This window comes from Chinchilla lanigera, unplaced genomic scaffold, assembly GCF_000276665.1.
Source record: "Chinchilla lanigera isolate Chin_1 unplaced genomic scaffold, ChiLan1.0 scaffold00130, whole genome shotgun sequence".
NCBI classification, from domain to species: Eukaryota; Metazoa; Chordata; class Mammalia; order Rodentia; family Chinchillidae; genus Chinchilla; species Chinchilla lanigera.
In genome coordinates this window covers 2116155-2129028 of record NW_004955531.1, presented here as the reverse complement: position 1 = coordinate 2129028, position 12874 = coordinate 2116155, and the positions used below count along the sequence as shown (strand labels likewise).

Genomic DNA, 12874 nt, shown 5'->3' with positions numbered 1-12874 from the left:
GTAGTTTTATTTTATAAATTTTAGTAATGCATATTCCTAGAAAAATCATCCATTTTGTATTACTTTCAAATTTAATAAAGTCCAAATTATTGTAAATATTTCATGTCATTGCATATTTTATTACCACTGTTTCACTTCTAATCTTGTTTATATCATTTCCTTCATTTTCTTAATTAGTTACATTGAAATTTGGCTATCACTCTATGATAAAGTTGGTTATAGTACTGACTGTCTTCCACCTTGCTTAAGGATACATTTGGGACTTCTTCAGTGTTGAATGAGTCCTCTTTTTATTGGATTCCTCTACAGCTTTTCAGTTTCACATGGTTCCACCTAATCGGTGTGCCAATTTTTCTCTAGTGTCTGGGGTCATTACTTCCATGTGTGCATTTGCAGATCATTCTAGAGCATTTTAAACCATTTTATTCTATAGCAAAGTCCATAGAGTTTAAATTCCAGGACAATACTTAAATCAGAAACACACACATCTTGGACAGGCTCATTTGTCTTTTGGATATTATATTCTTCATCATCTTACAGGGGAACCTGTTGTGAACCACATAAATAGAGATTTTATTTACACCTTGACCTTTTAGTCAGCTGATGAATTAGGTTTTGGAGGACAGTATAGAAGTTTGGTTATAGTATATGGAACTAACATTTTCTCATGGGTCAGCCTCTACAGGAACAAATGGTCTTCTGCTGAGAATTGTTTTAAAAAGAGCACAAACACAGAGCTGTGTCTGAAATATTTTGTAAAAAGGAAATCTGAGTGATCTGAAACTTAATCTAGGTGATGTAATCACCCTCAACCTGTGTTTTCACCAATGGTTTTCCAAATTCACATGCATTCTTTTTTGCTTCTTGGGATGCTTAAATTTAACTGTCAGTTTGATTGGCTTAGGAGCTGTTGAGGGGATGAGAAAGACATACTTGCGGATATGCTTAGTTGGGTCCTGCAAGTGTGACGTTAGATAAGATATCTGGTCCCTTGTCTTTTCTCTGGCACTCTTACCCTGCTCTCCTTCTCGACCACCATAAACTTTGCTCTCTCACACACTCTCCCTTGGTGCTTCTGTCTTGGAGCCAACTGACCATGGATTGAAACCTCTGAAACCATAAGACAAATAAATGAACTATTTCCTCCAGTAAGCTGTCAGTGTCTGCTACTGTCTCTTGCAATGGGAAAGCAGGCTAATTTCCTTTCCTTTACCTGTAATTTCTTGTGCACTATTTTTGTATCCTTTCAACTATGGTGCTTATTGAATCCCTTTTCCTTCTTCTGCAGTCTATGCAAATGGAACTCTGACAATGATACCATGATATTTAGGAAGCAATGAAGACTTTTCATAGGTTCTTGAGAGTTCGTCTCTTACATCATGTATCCCTATGCCAAAATTGCTGATTTCCATGTCTCTTTTCCATATGTGCATTGACCACATTGACCACTGCCAAATAATTTTGTATCTCAGTTTTAACAGCATATAAACTACCTAGATATTCAATAATTTTAAAAAATGTGCAGATAAATTCAATATTTATATTTAATTTTTCTTAGGATTATAGTCAAAGGTTCATGATGTAAGAGAAGTTTACTTGTGACTAATTTTAAATATCATGGCTTTTAGTAAATTTCAGCTGCAGGGTCTGGAAGAACCTCTGTCTATCCTTTCTATAGGGAATTTATCTCACAATTTTAACTTGTTTTGCTTTATGCAAATTGAGCATTTGGAAAAATATTTTATCTGCGTCATGCATAAATGGTTCCTTAATTTTTTCAGGAGTGAAAATATGGTTGCTTTAATCTTGAGTAGAGTGGTGTCAAAACTTTAAGGATTAAATCAGATAGAATCATTTTTGGCACAGTTAATTATTACCAGTTGAGATAGATAGTAGACATAGTAAAAGAGCCAGCATTTTAAAAATACCTACAATTAAATATTATTAAACACTCTAATAGTCACTATAGAGGCAATTATTTTATTTAAGATTTATAAAATGTTAGAGTATGTATTTACTATCTCAATGTGCTGTAAAAATAGATAATAAACGCAATAAACATGTCAGGTTTTTATATCCATGTTTTGTAGATGAAAAATCTTGAACTTACAAAGATGGAATAACATGCTTAATCTAACATGCTGTGAGATGTTTTTTTAACTCGATTCTCATTCTAAAATCCATTGTCTCTATAAAAAGAATAAAATAAGGAGTGCAGTTTCCATTCATTTCACTTCTGAACATACCTTTGTATTCATCCACTTGTACTTTATTTTTCTACTTGGAAGAGGTGGTGTTAGTCAGCTGGTCCATCAGTGGGACACCATATCGGACACCCACACCTTCATTTTGCTCAGTGTTTTCGGGGATTCAGTATGTGGTCAGAAGGCTCCAGGGAAGAAGCCTGCTGGTGGAAAGGTATAGTGCAGCAAATTGGCTTAGTTCGTGGTGTTCAGGAGGCAGAGGAGGGGAACAGTGCCAGCAAGGAAGGGGAGCGGGATGAGCTATAGACCCCAAGGTCATGCCTCCATGACCCACACAGAAACAAACAGAAGGGTGCTTCCCTAACCCCGTGCATGAATCCCAGACCAGTCAAATTGACAATCCACTTTAACTGTCACAGAGGGTGTGTCTCCTCCTAACTTCCCCAGAGGAGTATCTTTTGCTTTCAAATTTCACTTCATTTAGCTCTGTTTATCCTTTATCTCATTTTACACATGTATCTTGGTATTTCCCACCCTCTACTATTGTCATCTTTCAAATTCTCTATCCTCATTTGTGAACTCTGCATCCTACCATTCAGAACCAGGTAAATGACTCTTATTTTCCACCACACATTTCCGGATTACTCCCCAATTTTTCTGTTTAAAATCTGACCATTTTTACTAACAGCCTCTTATATCTGAAGTCAGATGTCTTCTATGCTTTAATATATGCTCTCCTGATTTTCTCATTCAATATTCTTGCTTGCTTCATTGGCTGACCTCCTTCTTGATTCACTGCTCCTTGATTCCATTTATGTGTCTGTTAAATATTTGTATGTCCTAGGATTGAAATCACAAGCCCTCTTCTCTTTCTTCTCTATACTTCATTCCTTTTATCCTGATTTCTGTCTTTAACATTAGCTATTACCACAATATTTTTATCCTCCACTTCTCTACTAAGCCCCTGGACAATCTTTTTAATTGAATACAAGACAATTCTAACATGAGATATAACTAACAATTTAATTTAAATTCAATGACACAAATATAAGTTTGCATCTTTTGTCACCCTTACGGCTAATATTTCTTATGTATTTAAATATATTAGAAAATAGTATCATAATGGACCATACTTCACAAATTATATGCCACTCCCTTTAATGTCACTATGTTTTGTATATTCCCAAATCTTTTCCCCTAATATTTACTGTTACTGGGTTAAGCCTGACTTTGTACTTCTTATTCCTGTGCTACTGCCTGATAACTAGTTTCTTTCAATTTCACACTATGTTTTGTAAAATAATTTAGATATCTTCCATTGGTCTGCATGTCTATGCTTCAAAGAATCCTAGGATTATATGAAAGAGGAAAGCCATATCCTCAGATAAGCCATTAGGTATATTCTGAGGAAATGTTCAATATGTGTATATTGTCTCCATGATTTAAAAAAAAAAAGGTTAAGAAAGTAAAGTTGTATGAAATGTTCTTGGATGACAAAATTTGATAAAAGAGTAAAAAGTATATTCTCAGAGTTAGGAAGGAAAAATCCCAACTTCTTACCTAGCATATCCATTAGCACTGAATATTTTTAACTTCTGTCATTATAGCCTATCTATGCTTCATTCTTGAAACGTGCCTTTTCACATCCTTGCAGTAGTAGTTTCCTATAGTTGCTAACAAATTATCACTAGCTTTAGTGGTGTAAAAGTCTCTTTAATTTTAATTTTATATTTCTTGAGTTCAGAAGTCCAAAACACAAAATCAGGCTAATTCGTGGTGCTGGAATGCCTGCAGTTCTTCTGCAGGTTCTACTAGAGAATATTTGGTTAATGTTCTTACCCAAGAAGCCGCAAATTTTCATTGGCTCATGGAATGTTCTTCATTCATCAAAATACAGGAATTGAATCTCAAACTTTAACTTATGTTCTCTTTCTTTGATTCTTCAACTGTCCTTTTACAAGAGAGTTTGTAATTACTTTGTGCATATGGGAATGATCATCTCCCACTTAAGAATCCTAATCACATCTACGCAGTGCCTTTGCAGTGTATAAGGTAGCGTAGTCACAAGCTCCAGAGATTTGGATGTGGACATGTTTGGTGATGGGAGGGGGTATCATTCTGACACTTAATCTTCATTCTAGACCCTTAATTCCCTTTCCTTTTAAAAGTCTGTCCTTCATGGCTTAAGTGAAAGCTACTTCCTTTGAAAGCTCTTTCCTTGACTTTACCAAACTCAGTCCAGAGCAGAATTGATAGATTCCTCCCTCTACTCCCTCAGCACATTTTACTCACCATATGGCAACAGCACCAGTCTAATTAGGTGAGCATTCGTCTTCTTTATTGGTCTGTGAACCTCCTTTATTAGACCGCCTCGTGTCCTCTTTGCGTCCCCTTGGCACCATAGCACAGCATTTTGTAACTAGTATATACTCAGTAAGTGCTTATCAGATGATGAGCTGGAATGCCAAAACTGAACGGTATATAACAGCAGCCACAGTCAATCTTTCATTCACTCATTTATTCTGTTTTTTTTTTCACAAAGCATTCATTGAGCATTGGAAATAAAGAGTTGAATAAAACACATTTGTCCTGCAGAGGCTTCAAGCCTAGTAAGATAAAAAGATATGTAAATAAAGACATAAGCTAATACTGTCAACGATATTTAAAAAAACCTTGCACACAAAAACTTTCAGAGATTATGAGCAGCATCTGTCATAGTATTACTACTATTGCTGCTGCTGCTACAACTACTATCAAAAACAGTGAACTACACTAACAACAGTAGCAGCTTTCTTTTATTGAGTGCTTTCAATGTTTCAGTACTGTTCTAGGCACTATATGTACTGTTATACACTTATTTTGCAAATAAAAAACTGGCCACAAAGTGGATGGAGATGTCATTTGCCTAAAATCACACAGATGCTCAGTGGCAAAGCTGAGATAAGAACCTAGCTGAGATAAGAACTTACTGCTCTTTTTCACTCTGATGTACTCATTCATCTCACATAAGATTTAATAGTGGTTTACATAAAGCCAAGAGTTATAAGGTGTTCTTGACAGGAAATAGGCAAGCACTTTTAGGTCCTACCATTCAGAAATTAAAGCCTTTTAAAATTAGTTCACTGATAGCAGGAACTACTGTAAGACAATAAGAAAATACTAGAGAGCCTCAGTAAATGCTTATACAGCGCTCCCTCCCATCCAGTTTTGCTTTCCATAGTTTCAGCTGCCCACAGTCACCCATGTTCTGCAAATACAAATGGAAATTTCCATAGATAAATAATTCATGAGTTTTAAATTTTGTGCTCTTCTGGGTAGTGTGATGACATCTCATGTTGTCATCTTCTATTCTACCTGGGAGGTATGAATTATTCTTCTAGCCAGCATATCCATGATATGTATGCAACTCACCTTTTAGTCATTTTGTAGCCATTTCCGTTATCAGATTGCCTCTGATGGTATTGCTGTGCTTGTGTGCAACTAACCCTTAGGGTAATTACCTAAATCTGACTCATAACCCACATTACCTACTTTACTTCAACACAATGCGTAGGACTTGCATCATCTCACATCACTACAAGAAGTGTGAGTATAGTACAGTATGATACTTTGAGAGAAAGAAGAATCATATGACTTTTACTGTTAGTACATAATTCCTTCATCTAATTTATAAATTAATCTATCATCAGTCTCTCTATATAGGAAAAACATAGGATGCACAGGTTTTGGTACTATCTGTGATTTCAGACATCCCCTGAAGGTCTTGGAACACATCACTTGCTGATGAGGGGGAACTACTATATAGAGTGTGCACAGATATTTCTAGGTAACAATATTGATTTTATTCACCAGAAGAGCAAGCTTGGATTTCTGTGCCTCAACACATTTAATCTTTCAATTTAAGATACAATAAATTTCCTCAAAGATATATGTAAAGATTATTATAGTTTGACCAAGATATTAAATCCATGTAATCCCCCCATACACACTTTCAAAGGTTTCAATTAAGGATCTTGATGTTACCACATTGATACTTTTTAAACCAATTTGATTTTAAAAAGTGGAATTGCAAAGTAACCTGTATGCCTCATAGAAATGAAGTGAGTAGGAGGTTGTATTTTGAACAAAGGTAACGCAACAAGATAGTGAAGCTGGAAGGCTTGCAGTATATAGTTGAATCCTGGAGTTCCTTGGGAAGCGCTGATTAAACTCACACTGAGAGAGGAACTGATTCTCACTGCTAACCTGAAGGCTGAAGATATCAGCTTGAAGATTTCCTGCTGCTCCAGTTAGTGCGGTGGCTGGGGAATGGGATTTAGGTTTTAGGAATACATGACTCAGACTTGCACTTTAATGTGGCAGTTTCTCAGATGTGTCTGATGAATCAGCTTTTAGGCTGAGTTTCATTCATGTCTCTCTATGAATACAAGGTCATTGCTTAGAAACTGAAGCCAGCTATCACCATTTAAAGATGTGCTAGTCGAGCATATAGCTCAGTGGCATAGCACCTGCCTCGCACGTGTGAGATCCTGAGTTTGATTGCTGGCACTCCCCCCCCAAAAAAATTAAAGGCGTCCTAGACTTTAATTAATTAATTCATTCCTTTATTCATTTATTTGGTGTCAGGAATCAAACTCAGGACCTTGCACCTGCCAGGCAGCACTGGGCCTCTGAGTCATATCCCTGGCCTTGGATTTTAAAAATAGTTTTTTCTCAATGATAATTTATAAATTCTCTGATTTTCTGACAAAAATGATCAGAGTGACATTTTGCTACAAATGAATGATTTCAATTTATTTTGTGTGGATTAAATGTGTATTAATAGACTTTTATTAATGTGAATAAATTAATCCCTTAAAATATTCAGAGGCATCTAAGACTCTGAAAGAGCAAAATGTGTGACTGTCAAACCACCATTTCAGCTTCCTCGATAAAGCCATGGAGACAGAAACCTGCACACGATCAGTCTTTCAAAGAATCTTGTGCAGGCATGAGTCATATTTGAACTATTTTCTGACTTGCCACTTCTTCTTTTTCAATTCAGTCTTTTAGCTCTGCTGTCTCGGTCTTTCACAAAAAGAAAAGGAACAGAGAGAAGAAGGATGGTTGCCGAGGGTTGGGAGGGCACTGGGGAGCGGGAGATGTTGGACAGAACATACAAACTTGCATTTACAGAACGAATACATTCTGGGGATCTAATACACAGCGTGGGGTTAGAGTCGACAGCAGTGCATTATATAATTGAAATTTGCTGAAAGTAGATTTGAAGTGCTCTGACAACAAGTAAAACAATCGCTCTGTCTAATGATAGATATGTTAACTAACGCGATTGTGATAATCGCCTCATAAGGTATGTGCTTATATCCATCACAGTGTACAATTTAAATATGCATAATTTTCTCGACTATATCACAAAATGTTGAAAAAAAGAGGGATGATTTTCTGAGGAAGACAATGTGAATATGGCTAATTTCAAGTGGAATGTTTTCCCCTTTTGAAAGCCAAACACTAGTGTCGTGTCCCCACTTCTAGCCTCCCAAGGGCCTTATAATAAGAAGAAATGCTGTTTTTGTAGCTTTCATTAAGAGCATGGCTTATTTCAGTAGAAACAAAAGCACAAAAATTCCCCTGAAGTATCTTTTCAAGTCCTTTGAAAGATAGTTGCAAAATCACAAATAAACCTTTAGAGGCACAAAATTTACGATTTCACCTTGATTGGAAAGAAAGACACTATGTAAAACTATGTTGTTTGCAGCATGGGATATCTAAAAATGTCAGTTTTGGCAACTTGTACTGAAGATAAGTTATTAGTGAAACAGTTCTTCTGAAGGGATTGTTTCCACCAATTTAAATATAATTCAAACTTAAAGAGAAATTCTAAACCTTAAATGAATATAACATTTTAAAGCATTTTGAGAAGCCTATAGAGACATAATTTTGGCATTAGTAGTTTGATTTACCTTAAAGACCAGAACATATGGGAAATGTAATAGAAATCCTATCCATGTTCTTTCTTTTTGTGTAATTCATTGCCCTAATCATATCTGATCAAAAGTATTAAAAATATTATAATGTTGCTATCTATCTTTAAAAATGTATGCTTTTCTTTTTATCTTTGCTTTAGGGAACAGCCTTTAAGAGCTGGAAGATGAAAGCTCCAATTCCGCATTTGATTCTCTTATATGCTACTTTCACTCAGAGTTTGAAGGTTGTGACCAAAAGAGGCTCTGGTAAGAAGTGCTTCTCCTTTACCCTCACTTTCAAAGCTTAGAATGATGCTGCCGCATTTACATATGTGTATTAGTGAGAGGTTAAGAATTGTAGAGAATCTCTATTGTGGATATGTTATAAATATATGGATAATTAGTGGAACTCATTAATTGTGAAATATAAATGTGAGGATGGGTTGAAATTAATGTGGCTTTTGTTGAGGATTATGAATAGGAATGGATTCAATATCAAAGGCTTTCATTTTGGTATCATATAGTATGATTTTCTACCTTCTTTTATAGAGAGTGTCATTTTAATTTTTGCTTGGAAATAGGGTACATTCTGTGTGTGTGTGTGTATGTGTGTGCGTATGCTTGTGCCACCACTTCATTGTCAGCTGATATACTGAATTACATGGAAGTACTTAAAGAAAGCATCAGTGTTATTTAAGAAAATGTCACAGGGACATACTGTCATATTTTAGTAGGAAACAGGTAGAGTAGAACAGTAATGAAAATATCTTCTACAATAATAATGTTGACACTTAATGGAAATCTCTATATTTTATGAGACATCTGAGTTTTTAGTTGAATGTTGCTACTTGGAATTAGGAGGTGAGGATGTGTATGGGACTATTGAATGCCTATTGCTGTGAATCTGCAGCTGATAAATCAGAAAATAGAAAGCCTTGGCATCTGTACCCCTGCAGAGGGGTAAGAAAGTTTTTGATTTTATACTTTTTAGGTATAAAGAAAAAGATATGCCTTGTGTTTAGCTATTAGAACTAGAATGTGTTCTCTGTGAGTTCTAGAGAGACAGTAGGAAGAAAGAGATGAGATAATGTTCATGAGGCTGCACAGGGCTGGAGTACTGGAAATTGCATCTTGAAATTCAGAAAGGAGAGGAAAGAAAGCGTTGAGATGGGCTGGTGCACACACGGACAAGGGTTTGAGGTACAGCTGAAAGTAAAAGGCATTTTACTGAGCCTATCGGTGGTTCTAGAACGATTTATTATTGTGTAGTTCTATGTGCCATTGATGGAATTCTAAGCAATGTGAGAAACGACTGTGTCTATGTTTACACATTATTTCATCCATATTTATACACTGGATATTTTTAATGAAAGAAAGCTAGAGGATGGGATTATAATTATAGATTGAATCTTAAAAAATTCATTTTACTAGTTGAAACACCTGATAATATAAAATCTGTTTTCATTCCAAATTCTGTGTATGTTTGTCCCATCTATGATTTATTTATTGGAATGTGAATGTGATTTTCTCTCATCATAAAATAGTGGTGACAAGTCCATTCTATATAACCTATTATTGGAGGGCAAGAAGGTTTATCAAATTGGCTCTTACTTTGCATGTTTGAAAAGTGTGGAGCAGACACGTCAATGTGAGGCAGTTTGAAAATTCTTATCTCCTTCTACCCCAGAGACTTGGGAAAACTCAACAGCTCATTTCAAGTTCAATTTTTATTTTTAAATATTAAATATAATTATTTAGCTGTGCATTACTGAAATGTGGTTGTAAATTATGTAGAAATTCTGAGACCTTGCTCTTTTTGTTTAGGAAGATAGTTTTCACATAAGTACTTATCAAAATCCAAACAAATCTAATTTTATATCACAAAGTAACAATGGCAAATAAAGTAAGTACCAGGATCTTGCAGGGTGCTTGCTTTATTTTTATCTACAATTTGAAATAAGATATCCTCTCTCAGTGTGTATGTTAAGACCCTGACAAATGAAAAGCTGATTGTTTGGTTTTTGGATGTCAAGTGCACTGTTTGGGAATGAATATTATTTTATCTACTTTCACAAATTGCACTCATTTCCGATAATGTCTGTTACCATGGCACCTTTGTTTGTAAGAAGCAGATATGTAGAGTACTGAATAGCATCATTACTGATCTCTATAGATGAAGTAGAAGAGGTGTGCACTTGGCATGTTCTCCTTAAAAGATTAATGGTTCAATCTTCACGCTCAGCCCAACCTATAAACTTAGAGACACCAAGGCCAGAGAGTCAAAATCAATTTTTGATGTCTGATCTTGCATATTAACTAAGACAGCTACTTTTCCTTGTTATTTCTTTTTCCCATTTACTTCTTATGATTCTTATTTCGTATTAATCTTTTTAAATGTACAACAATCATGATCACAATCCAGTTCTTTTTACATGTCTTTTACTGGAATGTAATTTTTAATTCACTGTGACCTCTAAGAAATCACAACTAGATAGTTCAGTAATTAAGACCATATTAAATATGATTATTATGCACACTCCAAAGTTGAATTCTTATGGCATATTGATTGTGTATAGTGTCTGCATTTGAGTAACACATGCAGTCATTCCATAAAAATTTAGAAGTATTTGCTTCTCATTAACAAAAGTAATTTAAAAGCAATAGGAGCACTTATTACACAAGCTGTAGATGCATTATTTTTATCGCATTGGCCTACACCCCTACGGCTATTAATTTAGGGAACAAATTGAATCTTTTAAGGCAGTTATATCATTATAATATCTTTGATTGAAATATAAAATACAAGTTTATAATGTTTTCAGTGACATGTCAGATATGTGCTTGTTATGACAAATAGGGATTAAGACTAATCTCTCAGGTAATGTTCTAAGGTTCTCTACATATTTAGAAACATGACTTCTAATGCTTATGAGACCAGATATTCAGCCTTTGTTACATAATAGATTTTTCTCCTGAAGCAATTTCATACTTAAAAAATAACTTAGAAGCTGCAGTATAAGAAAAGCAGACTATCAGTACTACTTATCCCTCTCAAGTGTGTGAAGTGTTACAGGAATTCAGTAAGTAAACATTTGAGTTGCTCTCATTTATGGGATTCTGTGCAAAAACACATGCAAAGCACATGCTCACTTGAAGATTTCTACTGCAACTCATGTAAAAAAATTAGCTTTACATTGTTATTTGTGTCTGCCCTTGCTTCCTTTTGTTTCTTCCCTCCCTCCCTCTCTTCTTTCTTTCCTTATTTTTACTGTATTTTTTTGCAAATAAAAATAATATATTATGATATCGCTACTGTCTTTGAAACACTTTTTAAATATAAAAATATTGTCATTAATATTTTAAAGGCTCAGCACCCATAAAACGCTATATCTTTACCAATTCATTCAAAGAGCTTCTGTATGGGTTTCTTAAAAAATTAATGGCTATTCATGTAATGACCATCTATATCTATCAATCAATTTAACTATCTATGCATCCATACATAGGTGGGTAAATATAGTTAAATTGTATAAATAAAAGAATCTGGGGTATGTTTTGAAAGCACAGAAGTAATATGAACTGTTTAAGGACTAGTACGGACAACCATGAATAGCACTTTGGAGGAAGCAATGTGTGAGTTGCAGTTTTGTTAAAGAATTTTGAATACTGAAGAGAAATGTAGCTAGGGGAGTTTGCATGTGTAAATTAGAAGAGAGTACGTTCTATAATGATTGTTCCTTTGCCTATTTCTCTTGGCTATCTTTTCCATCCTTAGAATATTAGAAGGTGAATTCATGGACCATAACTTGTATATTTTGGTCTCTATTGAGCCAAATACAGGTGATGATCAAAATATATAGTGAATGTTTACACTTAAAAAACTTACTGCAGTAAAAACACCTTGTCATTAATCCCCCTCAGAATATTTACCTTCACCTAGAACACATTTGTTTGTTGTTCTTGGCACTTTCCGAAGCAGTTCTGGAAGTTCTTTTTTGTGAGTTTCTTTATGAGGTGTGATCAAAAAATATAGTGAATGCCGTTGCAGAGCGCCATGCAAAGGAACAGTAGGCTCATGAAAATATTACGGTGTGTCTTTATCCACTTTATTCACTGCATGTGATACTGCGATTTCTAGCTCTTCCACAAAGTCAAAATTACTCTGAAAGGCAAACTTTTTGAACTGGTTCTTTACATGGAACCAGCCACAGCAATGCAACTGAGAAAGCTCATGGAAGAGAACTTCCGGAACTGCTTTCAAAAATTGCAAGAATGATGGGAAAATTTTGTTTGAAGTGAGAGGGAATATTCTGAAGGAGATCAATGACAATATGTCATTAACTGTAATGTGTGTTTTTGTAAATTTACACATTCACTGTATTTGTTGATCACACCTTGAGCAGTGTGTAATTCTGATTCAGAGTTCATGGAAATGTCTTAGTGAGATGATGAGTGCATGCATGTGTGATATTAATATTCAGTCTGGGTCACTTCAGGAAGAATACCACAGCACCAAAATGGCACTAGAAAGATAAAAAGAAAGTAAAATGTGGCACTGAAGAAAAGGAAAACTTTTTAATAAAGAAATATCAGGATAATACTGTATAGTATGACACTATAAAGCAAATGTATAATCTCAGAGTAAACAATATCTAGGACCTGTTAAGCAGATTAGCTGAAAACAGTGAACGATTACAAATCATGAGT

At 35.0% G+C, this 12874-nt stretch overlaps 1 protein-coding gene across 1 annotated transcript in view; it reads left to right on the top strand.

Annotated features, from left to right (window-relative positions):
• The window catches only part of LOC106147226 (interleukin-1 receptor accessory protein-like 1), a 736935-nt gene that overhangs the window by 177074 nt on the left and 546987 nt on the right, over positions 1 to 12874 (top strand). The window contains exon 2 of the mRNA XM_013507558.1: positions 8329 to 8434. Coding sequence (XP_013363012.1) covers positions 8353 to 8434 — 82 coding nt within the window. The 5' untranslated portion in view covers positions 8329 to 8352. The remainder of the gene's footprint in view (positions 1 to 8328; positions 8435 to 12874) is intronic.